Source organism: Gobio gobio (assembly GCF_949357685.1).
Source record: "Gobio gobio genome assembly, chromosome: 3".
Lineage (NCBI taxonomy): Eukaryota > Metazoa > Chordata > Actinopteri > Cypriniformes > Gobionidae > Gobio > Gobio gobio.
The window spans coordinates 52,848,294-52,874,450 of NC_137099.1; the positions used below are offsets into that span (position 1 = coordinate 52,848,294).

At 39.2% G+C, this 26,157-nt stretch overlaps 1 protein-coding gene across 1 annotated transcript in view; it reads left to right on the forward strand.

Annotated features, from left to right (window-relative positions):
* The first annotated feature begins 693 nt into the window (after positions 1-693).
* The window catches only part of LOC307124190 (E3 ubiquitin-protein ligase HERC2-like), a 38,909-nt gene continuing 13,445 nt past the window's right edge, over positions 694-26,157 (forward strand). Inside the window, exons 1-31 of the mRNA XM_079813237.1 lie at positions 694-1,169; positions 1,392-1,506; positions 1,590-1,666; positions 1,743-1,964; positions 2,092-2,183; positions 2,269-2,399; positions 2,534-2,661; positions 2,760-2,830; positions 2,923-3,044; positions 6,037-6,096; positions 6,199-6,304; positions 6,386-6,572; positions 6,658-6,818; positions 6,921-6,995; positions 7,496-7,588; positions 7,676-7,759; positions 7,845-7,952; positions 8,076-8,216; positions 10,412-10,578; positions 10,720-10,780; positions 15,398-15,468; positions 15,615-15,798; positions 15,889-15,991; positions 16,195-16,402; positions 18,275-18,294; positions 23,414-23,629; positions 23,839-23,965; positions 24,044-24,120; positions 24,475-24,699; positions 24,837-24,928; positions 25,015-25,145. Of these exons, the coding sequence (XP_079669363.1) occupies positions 956-1,169; positions 1,392-1,506; positions 1,590-1,666; positions 1,743-1,964; positions 2,092-2,183; positions 2,269-2,399; positions 2,534-2,661; positions 2,760-2,830; positions 2,923-3,044; positions 6,037-6,096; positions 6,199-6,304; positions 6,386-6,572; positions 6,658-6,818; positions 6,921-6,995; positions 7,496-7,588; positions 7,676-7,759; positions 7,845-7,952; positions 8,076-8,216; positions 10,412-10,578; positions 10,720-10,780; positions 15,398-15,468; positions 15,615-15,798; positions 15,889-15,991; positions 16,195-16,402; positions 18,275-18,294; positions 23,414-23,629; positions 23,839-23,965; positions 24,044-24,120; positions 24,475-24,699; positions 24,837-24,928; positions 25,015-25,145 (3,869 nt within the window). The 5' untranslated portion in view covers positions 694-955. The remainder of the gene's footprint in view (positions 1,170-1,391; positions 1,507-1,589; positions 1,667-1,742; positions 1,965-2,091; positions 2,184-2,268; positions 2,400-2,533; positions 2,662-2,759; positions 2,831-2,922; positions 3,045-6,036; positions 6,097-6,198; positions 6,305-6,385; positions 6,573-6,657; positions 6,819-6,920; positions 6,996-7,495; positions 7,589-7,675; positions 7,760-7,844; positions 7,953-8,075; positions 8,217-10,411; positions 10,579-10,719; positions 10,781-15,397; positions 15,469-15,614; positions 15,799-15,888; positions 15,992-16,194; positions 16,403-18,274; positions 18,295-23,413; positions 23,630-23,838; positions 23,966-24,043; positions 24,121-24,474; positions 24,700-24,836; positions 24,929-25,014; positions 25,146-26,157) is intronic.

Here is a 26,157-nt window from a genome sequence, read left to right on the forward strand (position 1 = left end):
CCCGCATTGTCACTGCCATGCTCTGTTAGATCTTCCTGTTTATGGAAACACTCAGGGCTAAAGTCATTGAAGACATCAACCACAAGAGGGGGTTCTGGGAAGAGTGAGACAGATGCTGGAGGCTGACTCATTGTAAAAACTCTGCATCAGCAATCATTGAAAAAATGTTGATATTTTACCAAGTTATGCAATATTTACCTTTCTTCAACACATTTTTACCTCGGCTGGTCGGGCTTAAATTATAATAAAAAAAGGACCAAGCTAAATGTTGGACTAATTGAAAAAGTAGGCTATAATAAACTAAGTTCTTCCATTTAAAATCTTTCATGAACACCAAGACTTGTGGCAAAATAAAAAGGTAATTGAATATTACCGCGTGGCTCTCGCGTGATTTTCTTTTAGCTGTCGTTCCATAAATAAGCAGCTCGATTGGAAGAGAAAGACCCACTTATGTAATTACTATGTAATGGCTCTCGTCGAATGCAGCCGTGTTTGTGACGAAATCGTGAATTCAAGAACATTATTTTCACACAACTTTATTTCACACACAATACTAGGCGTTTCAGATCCCGTAAAAGGGGGAAATCGTTTAAATAGTCGACCCTACAGAAAGTCATAACTCGCAAACAGCCACGTCTACATGTCACGCTGGACGTCGCGCAGTTTCAGCACGTCACTCTTTTTAATTAGTTGGTTGCACAAAATAACTACGAATGGAATAAATTAAATACAATGTAGGGTGTGGAGAGTGGAGCAATAACCAGATTTGGCTTTCGTTTTGCGATCATCATCAATTCATTCATCGTCTCATGAACGCGGAAGAATAACAAACATTACTTTCGTTTCGTGGGAAATCGCTTGATAATTAAACCATTTCGCTGAGTTTCGCTCTCGTTTTCCATGTATATTTAAGGAGAGAGTGTTCTTCAGGATGCAGAGAGACACTGGAGTCTGAATGTCTCATCCGTCAGCTGTGGACATGTTGTGCTACTGGGGAGCGCAGGTCAGAGAGGGCTTCGGTCTCTTAAAGCCTGACAAAGTCAAACATGGCAATAGTGGAATACGATCCATGTCCATATCAGTTCAGGACATGTCAGCTGGAAGGAGTTTTGTTGGATTCATCCAGGATGGGAAGGTCTCGGTCCTGAGATTGCACGGTGGAAAATTTAGTAGGCTATGCAATAACTTTAACTTTTTTTTTTTTATTCATAAAGTTCACATCGTTATCTAATACTTAACAGATAAAAGTCTCGAATCTTTCATTTTCATATAGCCTTATAGTTCGCTATACTTTAATGTTTGTGACTAGGATTAATTGTAATTATATAAGTGTCTATATGTTTACAGTCTGGACATAAGTTGAACTGATGAAAATATTTTATTTACTCCAGAGCAACTTCAGCTAAAGAATGACAGAATCCGATCGATTGTCTGTGGAGGAGATGGTGCGGTTCTTCTTGCTTATGGTGGAAGAATTCTCATTATGGACAAATCTAATATGTGCAGGTGTTTATGCATAACTGTATAAATGACCGTAAATGATAATAACATATACTGTATATATCTGACAGATTGTCTTGTGTCTGCAGTCCTCTCAAAGGTCTGGAAAACAGGCAGGTGGTTCAGGTCGCATGTGGAGACCAGCATTCAATGGCACTGACCAATGGTATTCATGAGCATTTCATCTAACATCGGATGTTTTTTTAAATCTTTTGACATCTTATGAGCTGTTGGTGTTTCAGATGGTCAGGTGTTCGTATGGGGTGAGAACTCTCACGGTCAGCTGGGCTTGAGGAAAGATCATCCCGGCTCTCTGTCAGCTCAACGTGTGGAGAGTCTGTGTGGGATCCCACTGGCTCAGATCAGCGCTGGAGGAGACCACAGCTTTGTGTTGTCTCTCTCTGGAGTCGTGTTCGGATGGGGAAAGAACTCGAGTGGACAGCTGGGCCTCGGAGACACAACAGGTCTGAATATTTCATCATGTAACCAAATCACTAATGATAAAAGCACATATAAATGTACTACATTTGTGCAATACTGTGTCAAATCTAAAGCATTGCAAGTGATGAATTTACTGTATTTCCACCACAGACAGACACGTCCCAACGGTTGTAAATAGTCTGAACCGAAAGAAAACCATGTCCATCTCATGTGGAGGGGAACACACTGCCACTCTATCAAAGGTAGTATTTTGAATATTTTATATATCCATATTATAATACCATATTTAGCATACAACAAACTGGACTGAAAATGTCTATGTTTCAGGGTGGCACAGTATTCACATTTGGATCAGGAGGTTCTGGTCAGCTTGGGCACAACTCATTTGAAGACGAGCATCATCCGCGGGTGGTTGCTGAACTGTGGGGATCTAAAGTGTCACAGGTCACATGTGGGAGGTAAACTAGACCTTTCATAAGCTATCAGTGTTTCAGTGCAGATTTATTTATAATTCCTCACATGGTTAACATGACTACGGAGGATGTATGAGTTCTGCTCAGTAATTTGGCTATTGATTCTTTCTTTCCCAAAGACGTCACACACTTGTATCAGTCGCATCGTCAAAGTTGATCTACTCATTTGGATGTGGGATGCAAGGGCAGCTGGGAAATGGAAAAATTATCAAACAGTCTGTGCCTTTTCCTGTAGATCTGTCAACTGGTAATTAAATCATCTTTTAGGCTATTTACTTATGAATACTTTTGTACTTAAGATGTTGCTCAGAACTGTAAACTAAACTAAATGTTTGTTGCACACAGAATGTGATCATGCATATATGATTAAAAAAATCATTGCTGGGGAGAATCATTCCTTTGCCTTGTTTTTCAAGGTATAGTAAGAAAGACAGTTTTCATCCACAAATTGTTTAACAGTTAAATTATTGCTGCACTGTGATAACTTATGTTTTTATGTATATTGTAGAAACATGGAAATGAGTCTAAACGAAATCCAAGCAGAGGGATTTTGACATTAGATGACAGAATGATTGACCGATGGCTGTCTGAAGGGAAATTGAAAAATAATTCCTGGAAGGGGATAAAGAAGTGAGTGTTTGACTTAGTTTCACAGACAGTGCTCTTCCACCGAGATAATAATGCTAAACGCTCCTGACTTTATGTACACTGATCAGACATACCATTATTAGTTGTGTTATGTGTTGGTCCCACTTTTGCTGCCAAAACAGCCCTGACCCGTCGAGGCAGGGCTGGACTGGTAATCTGGCATACCGGGCATTTTCCCGGTGGGCCGACGCTCTTTGGGGCCGATACAAGGTTATTTATTTATTAAATTTTTTGCCCCGGACTGGCCCATCATGCAGGGACAGCGGGCAGCGGCCCATTGGTTTGTCTTCTGAATTGACAGGCCAAAGCGAGAGAGACCTTCCCTCCTCCCTAGACTGTGTCCATATTAGGCGCTGTTTAAAAATTTGGGCGCATGAAACTGCAAAAGGCGAATAACCGCGTAACAGCGCTGCCGCCGACGAACGTGCGCTGCGTTTCTGCTGCTCTATGAAGTGATGAACCGGCACTTTGACTCCGAATGTTGTTTTATACAATCGTGTGATATGGGAACATTAAATGTTCTGTAGTGAATCAGCTGAAAACAGCCGCGACCATGTAAATACATCACGAGGTAAATTGGAAAACAGCAATACACACAACTACAAACTTGTCACTCTAGCACAACCAAATTCAATAGTTTATTATTATTTATTTATTTATTTTCGAAAATATAAACCTATGGTAATGAGGAGCATGATTTTACCTGTGACTACCATGCCTATACAGTTAAATGAAACTGACCTACAGTTAAACTCAGTTAAAATGTCATTACACTCTAAAAAAAAAAAAAGGTTCTATATGGCACCAAAAATGGTTCTTGGCTCGTAATCATAGGGGAACCTTTTTTAGTGCTATATAGCACCAATTTTGGTGCTTCAGTGGTTCTTCAGCGGTTCTTCAGAAGTTCTTCACCGGTTCTTTGACTAAGGTGCTATAAAGCACCTCTAAAGAACCACTGAAGAACCGCTGAAGACCCACTGAAGCACCAAAATTGGTGCTATATAGCACTAAAAAAGGTTCCCCTATCATTACGAGCCAAGAACCATTTTTGGTGCCATATAGAACCTTTTTTTTTTTTTTTTTTTAGAGTGTAGGGTAATTAAATTATAATTCAACAAAACAGCTTTAAAGCCTGGATCCCATGCATTAAAGGGATAGTTCACCCAAAAATGAAAATTCTGTCATCATTTACTCACCCTCAAGTTGTTCCAAACCTGTATGAGTTTCTTTGTTCTGCTGAACACAAAAGAAGATATTTTGAAGAATGTTTGTAACCAAGCAGATAGAGCAACTATTGACTACCATAGTAGGGAAAAAAAATACTATGGTAGTCAATAGTTGCTCTATCTGCTTTGTTACAAACATTCTTCAAAATATCTTCTTTTATGTTTCACGGAAGAGAGAAAGTCATACAGGTTTGGAACGACATGAGAGTGAGTAAATTATGACAGATTTTAAAAGCAGTAAATTCACTTTAATGTATCCTAGCTCAAAATCAGTGGTTTACTATCAAGTGCATTTCTGTGTGACAAAAGTGCAATATTACGTTTGTTATCTGCATTTGCAGTAAATTCGATAATATCCATCATTAGTTGTCCCTGTCCTAGATTTATTTATTTACTCCAATTTAAGGCCCTAACCCCAGTAAAAACATTCAAGAGGAACTCATGGGCCGGATGGGCTGGATTTGCCAGGGCCGAATTTTAGCCCCAGTCCAGCCCTGCGTCGAGGCATAGACTCCACTAGACCACTGAAGGTGTGCTGTGGTATTTGGCACTAAGATGTTAGCAGCAGATCCTTTAAGTCCTGTAAGTTGCGAGGTGGGGCCTCCATGGATCGGACTTGTTTGTTCAGCACATCCCACAGATGCTCGATTGGATTGAGATCTGGGGAATTTGGAGGCCAAGTCAACACAAACTCGTTGTTGTGCTCCTCAAAGCATTCCTGAACCATTTTTGCTATGAGGCGGCACATTATCTGCTGAAAGAGCCACAGCCACCAGGGAATACCGTTTCCATGAAAGGGTGTACATGGTCTGGAACAATGTTTAGGTAGGTGGTACGTGTCAAAGTAACATCCACATGGATGGCAATTCCCAAGGTTTCCCAGTAGAACATTGCCCAAGGTATCACACTGCCTCCGCCGGCTTGCCTTCTTCCCACAGTGCATCCTGGTGCCATGTGTTCTCCAGGTAAGTGACACACAACCACCCGGCCATCCACGTTATGTAAAAGAAAACATGATTCGTCAGACCAGGCCACCTTCTTCCATTGCTGCGTGGTCCAGTTCTGATGGTTTGGCGGTGGACAGGGGTCAGCATGGGCTCCCTGACTGATCTGCGGCTATGCAGCCCCATACTCAACAAACTACGATGCTCTGTGTATTCTGACACCTTTCTATCAGAACCAGCATTAACTTCTTGTGCAATTTGAGTTCCAGTAGCTCGTCTGTTTGATCGTCTGCCAGCCTCCCCACGTGCATCAATGAGCCTTGGCCGCCCATGACCCTGTCGCCGGTTCTCCACTGTTCCTTCCTTGGAGCACTTTTGATAGAGACTGACCACTGCAGACCGGGATCACCCCACAAGAGCTGCAGTTTTGGAGATGCTCTGACCCAGTCGTCTAGCCATCACAATTTGGCCCTTGTCAAACTTGCTCAAATCCTTACGCTTGCCCATTTTTCCTGCTTCTAACACATCAAACTCTGAGGACAAAATTTTCACTTGCTGCCTAAAATATCCCACCCACTAACAGGAGCCGTGATGAAGAGATAATCAGTGCTATTCACTTTACCTAATGTCACTTTGTCATAATGTTATGCTTGATCGGTGTATACTACTGTACAATAGGTCCATGAAATAGTCTTTCTTAACATAATTGAATCAAGAAATATGTGCCAACAAGGTGATGTATTTTAGACATGGGAATTAATATCAATTGACAATAAAAATATAATTATGTTTTGTTGTTCACAGGGACATAAACAAAGTGTTCTCCTCGGCTGCCTCTCTGAATGGAAGTTTTCTCAAAACAAGGTAAACATACTCAGAATGAGGTAATCTTATCTATTAGTTCCTCCTTTTTGTGCCTAAAATGACTTTAATTCTTTTAATAACTTTAATTGTCTGTCTTTGTAGTTGTGATGAACATTATCAGACATCTGAGGAGCATTGTGGGTTGGATTTGGATCTGGTTAAAGCATCCTTTGCAAAGTTATTAAACGATGAAGGGTTGATCTCAGAGGTAATGGTAAATCCAACATTTACAGAAATGTTCATTACATGTTAAACAGTGAGATCCAGTTGATGTTTTTTTGTTCCTCAGGTAGTGAAGGTAGTGAAGAAACTGCTGCCGTCTCTGAATCCAAATCCAGCTAGTGTGGAAGCTCTGAGACTTTACCTTCTCCTCCCTGAGCTCATCGGAGGACTCCAGGAACATAAAAGAACTGAACTCACTGAAGCACTGGCCTCCAGAATCCTTGATCTGAATCCTGCTGCTCGCAAGGTGTTAGGTAAAGCTGGAGGACATTTATATCCTTTGTGTTTTAGACCTTGTTCTATTTGTATTCTTATGATACATGCATGTTATATTCTCAGAGACGTATTGGTCCAAACTGCCTGAGGATTGGCTAAAAAACTTGGTGGACTTATTTCAAAAAGATTCTGCCATGTTAATTGGCAGGATTGCTGTTAAGTTGGACTGGGACATAGTGACACACCTGCAGAAATTTGTGCGGATCCTTCAGATGGTCTATCAGGTGCCTTTATTATACATTAGATAAAAATGTATATCTAAAGTAAACATTTAACTGTATTATTTTGATAATGGTAGTTTCAATAACAGTGTTTCTGTTGGAAAGGTCTGCCGCAGTGCCCACAGAAACATCACAAAGAGTGATTTCATCATTCATGAGGTCAATGATCTTCTAGAGGTGGTGAGGACCAAAACATTTTGAAATTCCTACTGGTCAAACTATATGGGCTTTTCAATGGCTGATGATGTTACCGTGTCATCTACTGCAGGGGTGTTCAATCCTGCTCTTGCCCTGCTCTTGTCTTCAATGTCCTGCAGAGTTTAGCTCCAAATTCTCCCAACATTCTCCCTGCCTAGAAGATCCTGAAGACCTTGACTACCTTGGTCCAGTTGTGTTTAATTGGGGTTGGAGCTAAACTCTGAAGGACAGTGGCCACCTGGTCTACTGCATATCTTTTTAATCTAGGCAACAGTAAATATGGAAGCAATCACTGTAATCATACATGAGTCAAAAGTGACACAAGTCACAAGTGGCATTAATACTCCTGTTACAGTTATCTGCTGATCATTTGTGTATTGATACATTGATTGACCATTAATTCCCACTTACAAAAAAATATTTTTGGGAGAAAAAAAACAAAAAAACATTCTTGATCATTTTTGTTTTCCCCAACTCAACAGCTGCAAACCATCACTGTAGATCTGAACGACCAGCAGTGGTTTGGCTTGCCTGAACAAATCAATGCATTGGTGGCACAGCAAAGCTACTATAATGTGAGCACCAAAAGACTTTCTGCCATATCTGATATGTAGCAAATTGCAGATCAAGTAAACATGATGCGCCTATTTCTTTTGTTACAGACAATCTTAAAAAATCTTTTATCACTTCCATGCATCTTTAACCTGGAGGCCAAATGTAGCTTTATGCAGAACAGAACATGGCAGGTAAAAAAAAAGAATCAACCTAAAAGTTTCCCGGGAATTACTTCTGTGTCCATGTTGTTTTTAATCACAGAATGAAATGCTTTAGTTGCAGAGTTGTTTTCCTCTGACTCTGAGACGCACAGCTCTGCTGGAGGATTGTTTCTCTATACTGAGAACGGCCAGCGAGCATCATCTCAGAGGATACTTTCTGTCGGTAAGGACAAAGATGATGTAAAGTTTTGATTCAGTAACATTCAGGGTATTTTTTGTATGCAGATTTTATTATACAAACTGTTAGAAGCTGCAGTATGAATAAATTATTTTGGTTGTGTAACAGGTGTTTTACACAGAGGATATGAGAAAAGCAGATGTGAACAAGAGAGACTTTTTTCTCAACGTGTTTAAAGAGCTTTGTGCACAAGAGTCTCAGCTGCTCATGTACAATGACAACAAAACTATGAGCTGGTTCCCCACAAAGGTAAGCAAAATACTTTTTTCATTAGGTCATGCTAGAGACCTAAATAGTGCTAACACTTGGGGTTACTTGACTGTAACCCTGTTCCCTGATAAAGCTACACTCAATGCTGCATAAGCTTATGCATATGGGAACGAGAATACCCACGCCGCCGTGCTTGATGGTGCCTGGACCCCTTATGGTTGTGTAGGTGTGCACAAGAACACAAGAAGCCTCAGGCATTAGTCTGTGATGTGGACTCAAGGACAAAGCCGAAGTTTATTTTCTACATGGCTTCGTGGGGAGGTATGTCTCTTTAATGAAAATGCAGACCCAGGCGAGAGATAGCTCGTGAGCATCTCTTCCACCTGGGGTATTCTCACATACCCACACGATTTCGCACCCATGATAGTCGAAAATGTGGCATAAAAACACGTGAAGTAAATGGTTTTCTCCATGACTTTGCCACCAGACAGAAACCTCAAGCTCACTGCGTTTGGGGATCTCTCATTCACGGTGCCAGACAAACTGTGCCCTGGCCACCATGCGAACAGCCACCTCGATAACTTCCTCGTATGAATTTACTATCATGTGAGGAACGATCGTAGGCCGGCTGCTCGAGGTCCGCGGACCAAGAGATTCATCATCATTCCCCGCGCGAGCCGAAGAAACGCCGGAGCGCGCTTCGGGATCAAAACGAGCATAAAGCAGTAAAGGCTCGCAATGCTCGCACTCGTCTGACTCAATGCAGCGGCCGCATGCTCTTCACCAATCACACACAGCAATAAACGTGCGCGTCCAGTTCTGTTATTAGATATTTCTGTTATTCCAGTTCTGCTGACTCGTTTCCAACTGATTCGATTTATTTTAACTAGAACTCTTTCCACTAATGTTTCTTTGTAACTGAGAGAAATCTGCACACTGCCAGTTGAAAACTAACTCCTAACAAAGATCTCGAGTTGAGTCTTGAAAGAGAGACATTTTTTCAGAGACTTTGTATAACACACCATAACACAGAGTTGGTCTGAAAACAAACAGACCTGTTGGCTCCAGCTGAAGCTCATCTATTTATAGCCTCGTGTAGCCAAGTGCGCCTATGACGTCCCCGACCGAGGCTATAAATACCTCCGGGTCAATTTCATTGATGTGTTTTCACACTATTTTTCACAGCTGGTCGTGTCAAGACACTCCCATATGCATAAGCTTATGCAGCATTGAGTGTAGCTTTTGAAAGGGAACAACGTTTAGGTTACATACCTGAAGCCGGGTGCACACAGTACGATTGTACGAACATGATCTCCGCTGTAAGCCATGACACACTGCGGGATCTCAGTCGTCATTAATGTCCGACTGTACGGCAGTCAAGATGTGTTCAAAACGGACACACGCAAGACATCATCAATCCGTGACACGTTCAGTGACGTGAGCTGCATTTACATGTGGGATAGAAATGATGGCTAGCAAACCTAGACAATCTCTAGCATTAATCATTTTGATCATGGCTTCTATTGAAAAGGAAACTGGAAATAAAACATAGACAGTGTGTGTGGAGAAAGTGGTGGTTTGTTGCGGTCTCACTAGCTGTGTCATCAGGTACTGCTACTGCTCCTACTGGTTTTTGATTTAACGGTCGTAGGAGAAGTCACACTACAGGACTGTGCCTCAAATCTGACACTGCCAGAGTTTCTTTGAAGGTCAAATTTGATCGCAGTGAGCATTATTCGGTCATGTCAAACTAACGATTAAAGACTTCAGATTTTGGCCTGGGATCCGAGGAATCTTTTAGGATTTACAAAATTTGTCTCAGATGGTCAAATTGTGGTCAAAATCGTACAGTGTGAACCTGAACCCGGCTTAAGGGGCCATTCACATAGAACATGCTTTTACTTTTGAAACCATGTGAGACGCAGAGAGTGTGAGACGCAGATAGTGGAATGGGGAAAAAAACATGTTTTATTTTTAAAGCTTTGAACTTCTTTCAACTTGAGCGCAGTGTTTTATAATGCTGTCATGCGCTAGACGCTACAAAAGACAAGAGTGCAATGGTCAAACCCGTCCGTCTAGCACATGTTTACATAGAAAAACAATGAAAAAGTAGCACAGTGGAATGGAAAAACACTTTCTACCTACCTACTGTAATGCCTCTTTTGTGCTTTCCCATTTATTTACATTTTTATTATTGTTCTCTTTGGCACTAACCACTTATTGTCCCACACCAGCTCAGCGTGGAGAAGGAGAAGTACTTCCTGTTTGGGATTCTGTGTGGCTTGGCCTTCAACAACACCTCTGTAGTGAATCTGCCTTTTCCTTTAGCTTTGTTCAAGAAGCTTCTCAATGTCAAACCATCTCTTGAGGACCTGATAGAGTTCAGTCCGGTTCTTGGCAAGTGAGTGTTTTTACAGTCAATGTTATCTTGATTCTCTTGGTATGTTTTTGACTGCTAAAATGTAAATCCATGGTCTCTGTATGTGCTGCCACCGATCATTGAGTGACATTATTTAATGAATCTGAAACATGATGTTCTCAGGAGTTTGCAGTACATCCTGGACTACAGCGATGATGTTGAGGAAATGGACACGTACTTCACGGTTAGTTTGTGTTATGTGCGTAATGAAGTTTTTTTAAGACCTCATTCACTAATAATTGCGTGGATTATTTAAATTTATACACGCAGGAGAACTTCTCATGAAACATTTTCGCCTAATTCACAACACATGTATACGCACATTAATTTGTTTTTAACCTCATTCTAATATTAATGAATTTTGAGTATTCTAAATGAGAGAACGCATGTTCAAGGTTAATCATTTGCATAAAACACTCCCAAACCATCTCCAAATAAGGACTTTCTACTCCCTAAAGGCTAATGATTTCTAAAGACACAAGAAACACCTTTTATACAGACATCTGTACATATGCATATCTGCATTTTTATGCAGAGAAACCTCTCAGCTCAGAAAATGACAGCCCAGACGAGCTGATCTTGAATTTTCCTGTTATGATGTCATAACAGGAATGGTTACCTCCCTTTCCTCCACCCAGATAATTTGACACGCCCATGCGAGCGCCATATTTGTTTGTCCTCTAGAGATCATGGCTTGAATGAGCGAATGCTGGCAGTTTCTCAGTGTTTGGATGTACAAATGAAAACAGAAGTCTTTTTTCAGTTCCTTCTGATCTGTGATCAGTGATTTCTGATGTGTAGCTAATTATTCAAGTTCACACAGAACTTTATTATTCGTGCACACGCTGCGGCTTCTCTCTCTCCCGACAGAACGGTGTTTTCCATCTTGTGAGTCAGTGTTTTTGTACGTCCTCGTCGTGTCTATCTGTTCTAAAATGTGCATACAGACGTGAGTTTCTGCTCAACATCAGCAGAGCCACATCTTTAGAGATAAACCTCACGCACGCCGAAGCTCGGGCTGCACTGACCGGTCGGCCTTCAACATCCCCGACCCCCAGTACCAGTGATGGGAATAACGGCGTTACAGATAAACGGCGTTACTAACGGAATTATTTTTTTCAGTAACGAGTAATCAAACGAATTACTGTTCCTCCCGTTACAACGCCGTTAGCGTTACTGAGGGGGGAAAAAGCGGCGTTAGTCACGTTACTATAATTGAGCTCACTGAAGCGCTTTTCATCCGAACAGGCTCTCTGTCAGTCGGACCTGCAACGTGTGTGTGTGTGTGTGTGTGTGTGTGTGTGTGTGTGCGCGCACCAGCCATGCGTGTTGGGGGTGGGTGCGGTGGTGCACATAACTGATGATGATTGGTGGGTGGGAGACAAGGTTGAAGTTGATAGGTTGAGTTCACACCTATTTTTTTCACGGTCTATGGTTCACACACACACACACACCAATGACGCACACGCATATGCACATTCAGCGATGGTCCAACGACTTCAAAGGTAGCTTTCGCAAACTGGAAGTATAAGCGCTACTTTTCCCTCGTTGAGGTGAAAGGTAAGAATATTTATGTAACATGCAACTTATGCCCAGGAAGAAAGAGTCTCTCCACGCCGGTGGCAAGTGATTCTGAAGCGCCTCACATCATCATATGCTACAAAATTAGTGGCTAAAAACCCAGGTGATAACGTGAGCTCCACTACCAAAGGAAAGTATAATACTGATAATATTTACACAATATTTACACTATAGTAGGCCTACTGATAATATTTACAATAATGCATTGAATTTGATAGGTGTCTCTTACATTGTCCCACAGCAACATTACAATAGTGTACATTAATGTACAATGTTTTATAATAATAATTTATTCTATTTAGTGTCCAATTCATTCATTTAACATATCTAATATTGGGGGCATCCAAGTTATTTGACATATTTGAACATTTGAAGAAAAAAAAAAAAAAGTAACGCAGTAATTACTTTCCCTGGTAATTAGTTACTTTTATAATGATGTAACTCAGTTACTAACTCAGTTACTATTTGTAAGAAGTAACTAGTAACTATAACTAATTACTTTTTTAAAGTAACGTGCCCAACACTGCCCAGTACTGCATCTGGCCCACAGCGGAGGCACCAAACGCGGCGCGAGATTAAGCAGAAGGGGGGTAAGCGTGAGCGTATCCGGCTAGGCTAGCCAGCTTTTCCCACAATAAACGGGATTACATTCAATTACTGCTGTTGTCTTTTTTTTGCGCTGTGTACTCAATGCGCGTCACTGACGCTTTTCATATGATAGGAACATATATAAAAATAATGCTATAATCAACACTTACTAACTCGTTCATCTCGCTGTAATGGTACATTACATGTGTTACAAAGTTGGAATTCAATAAGGAGGAAGACGGTCTCAGCGTGACTGGGACTCGTGTTTATTCAGAACTCTCAGATACAAACAAAATAAACTCGCGCTGACAGCTCTCTCACAACTCAGTAGTTATAATATAACTTTGTTAGCAATCGCTCCGTCTCTGGCACGAGCTGCTGACAGAGATACGGATGGACCTGAGTTCACTTCTCATCAGTTCTCAGCACGTCTCAGTTCAGTGAACTGTTGTAGCTACTAGCATATACTTCAGGTTTATTCGTTTATTTCTAGTCGGAGGGACTGTCACTCATGTCAGAAAGTTAGTAACTTTAGTAAATGATGGATCAGCGCTGACTCGAGACGCAAACCGTTTAGAACGATTCAGTCCGATTTGGTGAACTGGATCGACTGATTCACTAAAAAGACCCGGTTCAAAAGAACGATTAATTCGCAAACTGGACATCACTATTGTCTATGGGGCTGGGACTTGATGAACGAATGACCCGAGACTCGAGAGATGAACTAATCTTTTCTGTTTCCGGACGCATGTATTAATTAGGGCTGTAATCAACCAAAGAAAATCTTGGTCGACTGAAGTCCTGAAATTTTCGACTAAAAATGAAGAAAAAAAAAGTTAAATTAATTAGCTGCGCGCTGTGCGCAGTACTTGGTAGCCTTTTTGTCTGCCTAAATGAATTATAAATAAACATAAAAAACTAGTAGGCTATTTGCAGTATATTAAATCGTTTTTGAGCTGATTATTTTGCACTGAAATGAGTCTGACACACGAGTCTGTGGCTCTGACAGCGTTGCATCACGTGCATCTGCACAATATCATAGCCTATGATTTCCCAAAATATAGTACTATGTTGTCAACTAGATATCATCACAAGAACTTTTGAGGAATATGCAACATAATTTAGACAATTGTTTTTGTCATATGTATTATAATAACTGACAGACACATCATTTCAGCTGCTCTGTGCAGCTCGAACATAGGATCAGCTCAGACACGAATAGACTATTAACTCAAAGCTTTTACTCTTAAACACAAGAGGCACGTCCACTTTAATAAAAAAGGAATATTTATTAAACAAGCCAGAACAAGAGCAAAAAAAAAACGCTCTCACAATTAATAATAAATAAATAATATACAGAAAACTAGCCTTCTTCAATCTGTCTCTCTTCTCCAGTGGGTTGGGCTAATCCAAAAGAAGTGAAAACAAAGGGGGTGTTCTGAAGACAGACTGTTACCTGTGAAACAGGGGCGTTCTGAAAACACCCCCATTAGCAATTAGTGCTTTCCACCTGATGAAATGAACGTGGCAAAACGGACAGTACAGATCCACTTAGCGCGGTGTTGTGACGCTTCCCCTCATGTGTATGTTGATGGGCGTTCCTCAAGTTTACTGCTATAGGCGTGCGTTGAGCCAGCGGGAATGAAAAACAAAGGACCAGCAAGAGACTTCTCTTCGCCAGTGGGTTGGACTAATCCAAAATAAGTGAAAACAATGGGGGTGTTCTGAAGGCAGACTGTTACCTGTGAAACAGGGATGCTCTGAAAACACCCCCATTAGCAATTAGTGCTTTCCACCTGATGAAATGAACGCGGCGCGGCAAAACTGATGAAATGAACGCGGCAAAAAATCGACCAATCAGAATTTTGGTCGAGCCAGAACGTATCGGCTAATAATAGACTAATCGACTGGGAGATTAAAGCCCTAGTATTAATTTACATATGAGGCTGTCACGGTGACAAAAGAAAGAACGATTTGCATCGGGACTTGAGGTGAACGAATAGACTGCATACATAGCCTGAATCAAACTATAGCAATTAATAATTTCTTTCTCAAAGTTTGGCCATGGCTGCATTAGCTTAGTTTATTTTTTATTCCAAAAGTACTAAATGTGTTGAAAAATATAACTTGTAACATTTTAATTAGATTCCGCTGAAATGAACGAAATGACTTGAAAAAAGATTTGTTGATTTTGCTGAACGAGATTCAAAGATCCGAGTCAGTAAAATGATCCGAACTTCCCACTACTAGCCTCGTAGATCTCGTTAAACCACGCCCCCTCCGCTACAAGATCTAATACTCATTTCAAATGCAAAGATGTCAGCCAATCACAACAGTGGGCGTTTTCACTGAAGTCTCACAGCAGACACGCCCCTTGAAACAGGGCATTCAGCCAGAGGGCAAACATCAGTATAGGAAAAATGCCTTTTATTTCTAAATTATGACATTTTATTATGTAAAAATCATACTAACAATATAAGTACACCTCTGAATACATTATAAAATAAAATAAAAAATCCATGCCATGGGACCTTTAAAAATGAAAATGTTTGTATGCAGATTTCACACAAATTTGTCTGCACACAAGGTTAGTAAATTATCTTAAAAATAAAAAAAATTCTTTCTGCATAAGATCACATGGGATGGAACAGAAGTTGAACTGGATCCAGCTGAGCCAGGAAAAATGGTCACAAATAATAACAGGTCAGGGTTTTTTTTAAATATAATTTTATAAAGAAATCAAATTATACTGAGATACCCATATACCTGTCACTCACTAGAACACTGTATTTGGACATAATATTTGATAATCTTAGTAAAATGCAAAGATGTTTTTTTTTCTGCAACAGAAGAGAATTTGTGGACAAGTATGTGGATTACATCCTGAATAAATCAGTGGAGGAAGTGTTTGAAGAATTCAAGAGAGGCTTCTTCAAAGCGTGTGACCGAAGCTTGGTGGAGATGTTTGAGCCAGAGGAGCTGAGAGGAGTTCTGGTGGGCAATGAGGAATATGACTGGGACGTCCTCAAACAGGTCCTTGATAACACATATGTCAAACAGAAATAAAGACTATACTATGCTCTCAACAGTGTAAATATTAACTATATATCTTTTGATCATTAGAACACAACATATGAAGGATCATTTCATGCTGAGCATCCAACCATCATCTCATTCTGGGAAGTGTTTGATGATCTGACACCAAATGAGAAGAAGGCCTTTCTATGTAAGTTCACTAGTGATTATGTGGTGTCTAGTAATCTAGAAAATGACATTTGTCGAAATGAGATCTAATTTTATGAAATTAAACGTAATATTTTTTGTATCTACTCTAGCTGCTCCTAAGATTTTCTGATAGTGACTTTGTCCTGTATGCTGAACACATCCAGTTCTTTCAAATAAACCTTTCCCCCGTTTTCCTCTCTAAAGTGTTCATAACAGGGTTTGAGAAAGTGCCCATTCTGGGTATGAGTGCGGTGAAGATGAGAGTGAGATCTCTGCTCAACTTAACTCAGGACCATCTACCACAGGCCCTCACCTGCCATGCTCTGTTAGATCTTCCTGTTTATCAGAACAAGGAAACACTCAGGGCTAAAGTCATTGACGCCATCAACCACAAGAGGGGGTTCTGGGAAGAGTGAGACAGATGCTGGAGTTCGAGATCATCAAAGATCGAATAACTTGATCAGAGCTTTAGCAATGTCTTGAACACTGGGGGACCAACCCATTTTAAATTTAATTGAAGTATTTAAAGGGATATCAGGGAATAAAGAAAAAGAAGAACTCTAAAAGAACTTGAACTATTTTAAAAGAATATTTTTATTTTTAAAAATGCACACATTCACTCGTCGAAAATGGCTGTTTTAATGTTTCTGTCTCGTCACATTCAGTTATGGATTTCAATCGCTGGGTTTGTAACAGCCCATGTTTAACACTCAATTCCTGCTGTAATTATGTGCTGTAAAATGTTTCGCAGTTAGAATTTTTTATAACAATGTTTACATTTATCAAAACGGATAAAGATCTCTGTTGGCAAGTTTTTTTTTTGTTGTTGCTTCCAGTACTTATGCATATCTAGAGGTTTATTTTCCAAATGTTATAATGTGTGCTGTATTTATTAACTTAATTTAAAATAAACGTGTCTATAATAAATTGTTTATTTATTTACTTTTTTTTATTTAACAAACCAGAATTTATAGAAATGAAATATTTACTTTTCTCCAAACACAGATTTAATCTTGCCTGGTCGGGCTTAAGTAATAATAAAAAGCTAAATATTGGACTAATTAAAAAATATATATTATAATAAACTAATAGTCTTTCAATATAAACTCTTTAAAAAATAACATCGAAGAATGTGGAAAAATGAAAAAGTAGATGGAAAATTCAGTCCTCATTCAATATGACAGTTTAAGAGAATATGTTGTAAGAATAAAATAAATAAATGAAACATTAAAGTAAATCTAACAGGCATATCCACAAAATATTAAATAAATACCCTTTAAAAACCTAATAATAAATATATTGTAGTATATTATTTGTATAGTTTGCCGTTTCTCACAGGCCGTTTCAAAACAATTCAGCCTACTCACAGGGGAGCTGAAGCTCATTAAATATGCACAACTGTTATCCAATCCTAGCCGTGGGCGTTTACTTCCAAGTCTTCAGTGCGGCACACCCATCAAAACTGAGCGTGTCTTGAGAGAGCCTCAAAACCAGGGTAGAAAATAGCCTATTACTTATTCATTATGATGTTTTTTAAATGTAAAAACCACGCAAACATCATAAGTTGACCTCAGACAACAGTATAACATTTTTTTAAAAGCCAGTTCATGACCCCTTTAAACACACTTTTCACAGCTGGTCACGATAAAGACCATATGCATACTTCATGCAGCATTGAGTGTAGCTTTTGAAAGGGAACATGTTTTTATTATTATTATTATTTTTTAGGATTCTTTGAAAGCTTTCTATTTCAGATAAATGCTGGTCTTTTGAACCTTCTATTCATCAAATAATAATTGTGAGCATATTCATTCAGCATAAGAGACTTCTTTTAAAAACATTTTAAAAAATCGTACATATCCCAGTCTGAACTGGGGCCCGTTTCAGAAAGGAGGTGAAAACTCTGAGTATGTTAACCCTAAAATGAGGGAAACTCTGGGTTTTCTGTTTCAGACTGGGAGGTATGTCAAACCCGAGAAAGCAGGGTAAGTCAGCCTGTTTCTGAAAGAGAGGTAACTTATACTCAGAGTCAGTTACCACGGTAACTTACTCTGTGAACCTAACCTGGTCAGGAGCAGGTTTTCTTCGGTAAACCCAGTTTCTATCGATCTCCTCCCCCTTTTTTAAAGTGCCAGAGGTGTTTAAATACTTCATTCATTCATTCAAACTGCACAAATGCTTTTCATACTAAGCATTTTTAAGTATTTTTATTACCCTATTGGCAAATAATTAGCAAAATAAGAAAATTGCACTTAAATTACCTTTTTTTTTTGTTGTCCCCCAGGAAACAAGACTATGACTTATGTAATTTTTCTTATGTAGAAAATGCACATTGATTTAACAATCTTTAGATATTTTGACTGGAAATTACAAGACAAAAAAAGCTTCTTTTTTGCAGTGCAGGTACATTCATTCAGGGCAAATATTTTCATCAAGAGGACAGTCAAAATGACAAAAAAATAGCATCCTGTAGATGAGGAGGCTGCAATCATTTGTAGAGTTGCATTCATGTTAAGAAAGAGGATTTTCTTTCTTGCTCTATCCACATGCATATTTATTTGAGCAGTATACCATGTTTTAATGATGGATTTCTATATAATATCAGGGATGCATTAGTACGGCCGCTGAATGCAGAGAGGTAAGGAAAGTTTGCCTCACTCTCACGTGAGCTCTTTCTGAATATGTTTGTGTTGTTTCCTGTGCACAAATGAGAGCATCAACGGCGAGTTTCACAGGATTGCAGGTCAGTGGTGTAGAAATCAGGCTAAATGATGTTCACTTGATATCTTGTTGCAACCTCTGGAAGTAATAATTTGAATTTCATTTAGGATTTCCAATGTGGTTGGATGCATTGATGACAGGTATATTCCCATCATCGCACCTTCTGAAAATGAAACAGATTACTAAATGGAATGGAAGAGTACCAGATGCAAGGGTAGTCTGAAATATATTGTTAACTAAACACATATTATTCGCAATTTATTTGGTCATCTTTATTTGCTAAATACAAAAGCAATAGTTCTTTTTTTCCTGTTGGATTTTAATATTCTTCCTCCATCTCCTCTTCTTCTGTTAGTGGTGGTGGTGCATCATTTTGTGAGCCTCTGCCTTCTTGCTGTTGGCTGAGTAGAAGTTAAATGTTAATTTCATTACCCTAATTCAGAAATGTAAAAGGTTGGATTAGAGAACATTGTGTGAAAAGAGCATTAGACTATGTGGAAAAAGCTGCTGCACATTAAAATAGACATTGAATGATATAACGTCATGAAACTTACACCCATGAACATTTTCTGCTTAAAGCTTTACCTGATTGAAATATATTGTTGTACTTCATTTTTAGCTGCTACCACAATCTTTTTTCTTTTCTTTTTTTTTTGCCTGTGGGATACAATGAAAATTAATATTAGTTAAAATAAATTGCCGTTCTGCCAGTTTTCACCTCTGATATTATAACAATGAATAAGAGTTAAACTTAGCCTACCTTTGACCCTAAAGTATGTGAATGTCTTTTTGTTGGGTGCTGTTGCCATGGTGAATCGTAATTTCAGAGCTCCATTGATCATGGCTTTTCATAGTCGTGGTGCACGCACTTAACTCAGGGTCAGTCTACTCAGAGTTCAAGTTTGAACTCAGAGTTGGTTGAACCTCCTTATTGGAATGGGCCCTTGTAGTACACTCTAAAAAAAAAAAGGTTCTATATGGCACCAAAAATAGTTCTTGGCTCGTAATCATAGGGGAACCTTTTTTAGTGCTATATAGCACCATTTTTGGTGCTTCAGTGGTTCTTCAGCGGTTCTTCAGAGGTTCTTCAGCGGTTCTTCAGAGGTTCTTCACCGGTTCTTCACCGGTTCTTTGACTAAGGGGCTTTATAGCACCTCTGAAGAACCACTGAAGAACCACTGAAGCACCAAAATTGGTGCTATATAGCACTAAAAAAGGTTCCCCTATGATTACGAGACTTTTTTTTTAGAGTGTACTGTAAGACTTTGAATATCAAAGTGCAAATTAACACCTGAGCACTCTTGTGAGTTTGCTACTGTTACAATAAAAAAACGTATAAGGGTAAAAACATGACAGGCAGACCTGGGGCCCGTTTCAGAAAGGAGGTTAAGTGAAAACTCTGAGTATGTTAACCCTAAAATAAGGGAAACTCTGGGTTTTCTGTTTCAGACTGGGAGGTATGTCAAACCCGAGAAAGCAGGGTAAGTCAAGCCCGTTTCTGAAAGAGAGGTAACTTATACTCAGAGTCAGTTACCACGGTAACTTACTCTGTGAACCTAACCTGGTCAGGAGCAGGTTTTCTTTGGTAAACCCAGAGTTTCTTTCAGTCTCCTCCCCTTTTTAAAGCGCCAGCGGTGGTTAAATACTTCATTCATTCAAACAGCACAAATGCTTTTCTTACTGAGTATTTTGGTCGTATTTAAAGTACAAATATCAATTTTTTTATTTATTTAATCTAAATCTAATGTAAGCAAAGTTTACTTAAAACTAGGGCTGTCAAACGATTAATCGTGATTAATCGCATCCAAAATAAAAGTTTGCATTTACATAATATATGTGTGTGTACTCTGTTAATTATTATTTATATAAATACACACACATTCATGTATATATTTAAGAAATATTTGCATGTATATACTGTATATACATTTATATAATCTATAATATATATAAATATAAATGTTTTATATATATAAAAATAATATTTTTTTCTTAAATATATACATGTTTGTGTGTGTATTTATATATAAATAATAATTAACAGAGTACACACACATATATTATGTAAACGCAAACTTTTATTTTGGATGCGATTAATCGTGATTAATCTTTTGACAGCCCTACTTAACACAAATTAAATTATCTGCCACTTGACAAAAATACATAGTAAGAAAAGCATTCTTTGCAGTGGAGGAACATTCATTCATTGCTTATATTTTCATTCATGAGAACACTGTCAAAGTGACAAAAATGGCATGTCCTTTTATACAGGATCCTAACATTTGATAATCCTCTAGAAGTAACCTAATAATTAGAATTTCCTTTAGGATTTTCAGTGGTTGGACGCATTGATGACTCATATTCCCATCATCACACTTTCTGAAAATGGATTACTGTATGGAATGGAAGGATGCTGCCAGATGGTAGTACGAGATATAGGCCATAACCACCACAGCTGTTAAATACATTTATTTACAATTTTTATGGTCATCTTTTTTTCCTACAAATACTCCATTCTTTTTCCTGTTGGATGTTAATATTCTTCCTCCATCTCCTCTTCATCTGGTGCTGGTGTTTGGCTGGCCTGAGTAGAAGTCAAATGTTAATGTCATTACCATAATTAATAAATGTAACAGGCGGGATTTAGAGAACATTTCATTATGTGAAAAAGTGCATAGACCCTTTTCACATTTCTGGGTTTCCGAAGCTGAAGTCGTCATAGTTGGGTTAACTCTTATAGCGGTGAATGAAATAATACATTAAATGTATATGTTTTTGTGCCCATTTGCTCAAATAGCAAAATAAAAACTCCACAATAGTGATTTCACAACTTTCAAAAAGCGGGAAAAATAGAGTGAGATTGATAACAGAAGTGAAAAGAGAGAAAGATGTTAATTTTCACCGTCAGTCCCATAGACACTGTATTAGAAACATCCTCACAGCAGCGGTAACTTGTTTTTTGTAATTTGATGCAAAAGTAATATAATACAAAGTATTAGTTTTATAAATGTATATACATTAAAAAAAAAAAATACAAAAAACGTTGCAGGATTGACGATATTGATGACCATTAAAACACGTCATCACAGTCTGTGAAAAGGGTCTATGTGGGAAAAGCTGCTTCACATTGGACACGGAATTATATTTATTTATGTCAAATGTTTGTAAAGTCATTAAACCTACACCCATTTTTGCTTAAAGCTTTACCTGATTGAATTAAGTTTTTATTTTTCATTTTTAGCTGCTGCCACGTTCTTTTTTTGCCTTTTGGATACCATGAAAATTAAACTTAATTAAAATAATTAAGAATTAAACTTACATATTGACCCGGAAGTATGGGAACGTCTTTTTGTTGGGTGCTGTTGCCATGGTGAATTGTAATTTCAGATCGTGGCTTTTCATAGTTGGGGTGCATGTGCTTAACTCAGTCAGTCTACTCAGAGTTGATTAAACTACCTCAATTCAGCTGTTCTGAAACCCAAAACTCAGAGTTTCCCATCTCAGAGTTCAGGTTTAAACTCAGAGTTGGTTGAACCTCCTTACTGAAACGGGCCCCTGATGTAGCCTAAGCAACACAGCTACAGCTATTAAAATTGATAATGGGTCGTGTGCAAATTATCAAGAATTGACAATAGTCAATTGTTTTGGTGGCACTGAGGGGCCTCCAAATAAAATTCTGCTTAGGGCCCCATAAAGGCTTGGGCCGGCCCTGATCACAGGCCCTCACCTGCCATGCTCTGTTAGATCTTCCTGTTTCAGAACAAGGAAACACTCAGGACTAAAGTCATTGACGCCATCAACCACAAGAGGGGGTTCTGGGAAGAGTGAGACAGATGCTGGAGTTCTGGGGCTGGGCTGGTTGTTTAAAAAAAAAAAAAAAAAAAATCATTTGGTAATAAAGTTGACATTTATTACGATGAAGAACAGATACAGTTTTCTGGTGGTTTCTGTTTCCAGTACTTTGACACCAGATAAGAGAAGTGTCTCTTTTTTAAATTGTATGCAATCCAAGATTGGCTAGCTTTGAAATATTTACATATCTCCAACACATTTTATCTTTCCTGGCCGGGTTTCAATAAAAGGATCAAACTATGTTGTACTAATTTAACAAATAATAATTTAAAATCTTTAAAACCTGAATCCAACATTTACAAAAATCTTTAATTCAAGACTGAGCCAAAATAAAAAGGTTGTTGAAAGGCGTCTCGCGTGAGTATCGCTTTCCATTTGGTAGTGGAAGAGTAGCTAGTGGTAGGCTACATTAACATTTTACCTAGCCTACTAGAGGTCTCGTCGAATGTAGTCGTGTCACAACCTTTTCACGTTACATCCATACTCCGAATAATGGCGGCGCGCATCGACATACATATTTTAGGCGATCTTCCAGAAACTTTTCATGTGTAAACATGTAAACATACATGTCATGTTGTCGCGCAGCTTCAGTAGTTTTTAATCAGTTGGGTTGGGTGTGTGGAGGAATTTCCCTTAGATTTGGCTTTCGTTTTCCGATCGTCATCGTCTCTGACGCTATAAACGCGGAAGAATAACAACACACTTTACTTTCGTTAGTAGTTTCGTGAGAATAAATAGTCCAGAGCTTGCTTAACAAAGCAGTTTCGCTCTCGTTTTCCATGTATATTTAAGGAGAGAGTGTTCTCCAGGATGCAGAGAGACACTGGAGTCTGAATGTCTCATCCGTCAGCTGTGGGCATGTTGTGCTACTGGGGAGCGCAGGTCAGAGAGGGCTTCGGTCTGCCTGACAAAGTCAAACATGATGGCAATAGTGGAATACGATCCATGTGTCCCAAAACAGTTCAGGACATGTCAGCTGGAAGGAGTTTAGTTGGATTCATTCGGGATGGGAAGGTCTCGGTCCTGAGTTTGCGCGGGGAAAATTGTGATTGCGATGGAAAATTAAGTATGATGGCACCTTTTTCATTCATGAAGTTGAGATCATTATATAATAAAAATGTTTTAAATTCTTTATTTTAATATACTATTTATATTTGATTGTACAAGTTCGCTGTCTGTATAATGTGACGTATTAAAGTATTAATTATTGCCTAAAAAATGTCTATTTGTATACAAAATGAAGATGAACTGATGAAAATATTTAATTTACTCCAGAGCAAATAAAGCTAAATAATAACAGAATCCGATTCATATCGATTGTCTGTGGAGGAGATGGTGCGGTTCTTCTTGCTGATGATGGAAGAGTTTTCATGATGGACAATTCTAGGCCTACTATGTGCAGGTGTTTATGCTTAACAGTATAAATTACCATAAGTGATAATAACAAATCTATATCTGACAGATTATCTTGTGTCTGCAGTCCTCTCAAAGGTCTGGAAAACAGGCAGGTGACTCAGATCACATGTGGAGACCAGCATTCAATGGCACTAACCAATGGTATTCATGAGCATTTCATCTAACATCTGCCCCTGGTTTCAAAGACAAGGCTTAAGTCTAGTACCAGTCACATACTAAAATGCACGTTTGAGCTGTTTTAACTGAAAGCAACTTAAATAGTTTTAGACATATCTAAAAATATGTCAGTGCCATTGTTTCATCATTGTTTTTTTTTCTAAGGCACGTTAATAAAAGCTACTCAAATGCCCTAATTGAATTTAGGCCTAATGGCTTAATCTAAGCCCTTTCTGTGAAACCGGGCCCTGTTTTTTTTATTTTTATCTTTTGACATCTTATGATTGACAAGAATTAATGGCATTTGAGTGTAGATATGCAGAGCTGTTGGTATTTCAGATGGTCAGGTGTTCGTATGGGGTGAGAACTCTCACGGTCAGCTGGGTTTGAGGGAAGAAGAGCATCGCGGCTCTCTGTCAGCTCAACGCGTGGAGAGTCTGTGTGGGATCCCACTGGCTCAGATCAGCGCTGGAGGAGACCACAGCTTTGTGTTGTCTCTCTCTGGAGTCGTGTTCGGATGGGGAAAGAACTCGAGTGGACAGCTGGGCCTCGGAGACACTACAGGTCTGAATATTTCATCATGTACAAAATAAATCAGTAATAGTATGAAAGTACATATACATATACTACATTTGTGCAATACTCTGTCAAATCTATATCAAAGCATTGGAAGTTATGAATGTACTGTTTTTCTACCACAGACAGACACGTCCCAACGGTTGTAAATAGTCTGAACCGAAAGAAAACGGTGTCCATCTCATGTGGAGGGGAACACACTGCTACGCTATCAAAGGTAGTATTTTGTAATATTTTATATATCCATATTATAATACCATATTTAGCATACAACAAACTGGACTGAAAATGTCTATGTTTCAGGGTGGCACAATATTCACATTTGGATCAGGAGGTTCTGGTCAGCTTGGGCACAACTCATTTGAAGACGAGCATCATCCGCGGGTGGTTGCTGAACTGTGGGGATCTGAAGTGTCACAGGTCACATGTGGGAGGTAAACTAGACCTTTCATAAGCTATCAGTGTTAAGGGCAGATTTATTTATACACTCACCTAAAGGATTATTAGGAACACCTGTTAAATTTCTCATTAATGCAATTATCTAATCAACCAATCACATGGCGGTTGCTTCAATGCATTTAGGGGTGTGGTCCTGGTCAAGACAATCTCCTGAACTCCAAACTGAATGTCAGAATGGGAAAGAAAGGTGATTTAAGCAATTTTGAGCGTGGCATGGTTGCTGGTGTCAGACGGGCCGGTCTGAGTATTTCACAATCTGCTCAGTTTCTGGGATTTTCACGCACAACCATTTCTAGGGTTTACAAAGAATGGTGTGAAAAGGGAAAATCATCCAGTATGCGGCAGTCCTGTGGGCGAAAATGCCTTGTTGATGCTAGAGGTCAGAGGAGAATGGGCCGACTGATTCAAGCTGATAGAAGAGCAACTTTGACTGAAATAACCACTCGTTACAACCGAGGTATGCAGCAAAGCATTTGTGAAGCCACAACACGCACAACCTTGAGGCGGATGGGCTACAACAGCAGAAGACCCCACCGGGTACCACTCATCTCCACTACAAATAGGAAAAAGAGGCTACAATTTGCACAAGCTCACCAAAATTGGACAGTTGAAGATTGGAAAAATGTTGCCTGGTCTGATGAGTCTCGATTTCTGTTGAGACATTCAGATGGTAGAGTCAGAATTTGGCATAAACAGAATGAGAACATGGATCCATCATGCCTTGTTACCACTGTGCAGGCTGGTGGTGGTGGTGTAATGGTGTGGGGGATGTTTTCTTGGCACACTTTAGGCCCCTTAGTGCCAATTGGGCATCGTTTAAATGCCACGGCCTACCTGAGCATTGTTTCTGACCATGTCCATCCCTTTATGACCACCATGTACCCATCCTCTGATGGCTACTTCCAGCAGAAAAATGCACCATGTCACAAAGCTCAAATCATTTCAAATTGGTTTCTTGAACATGAAAATGAGTTCACTGTACTAAAA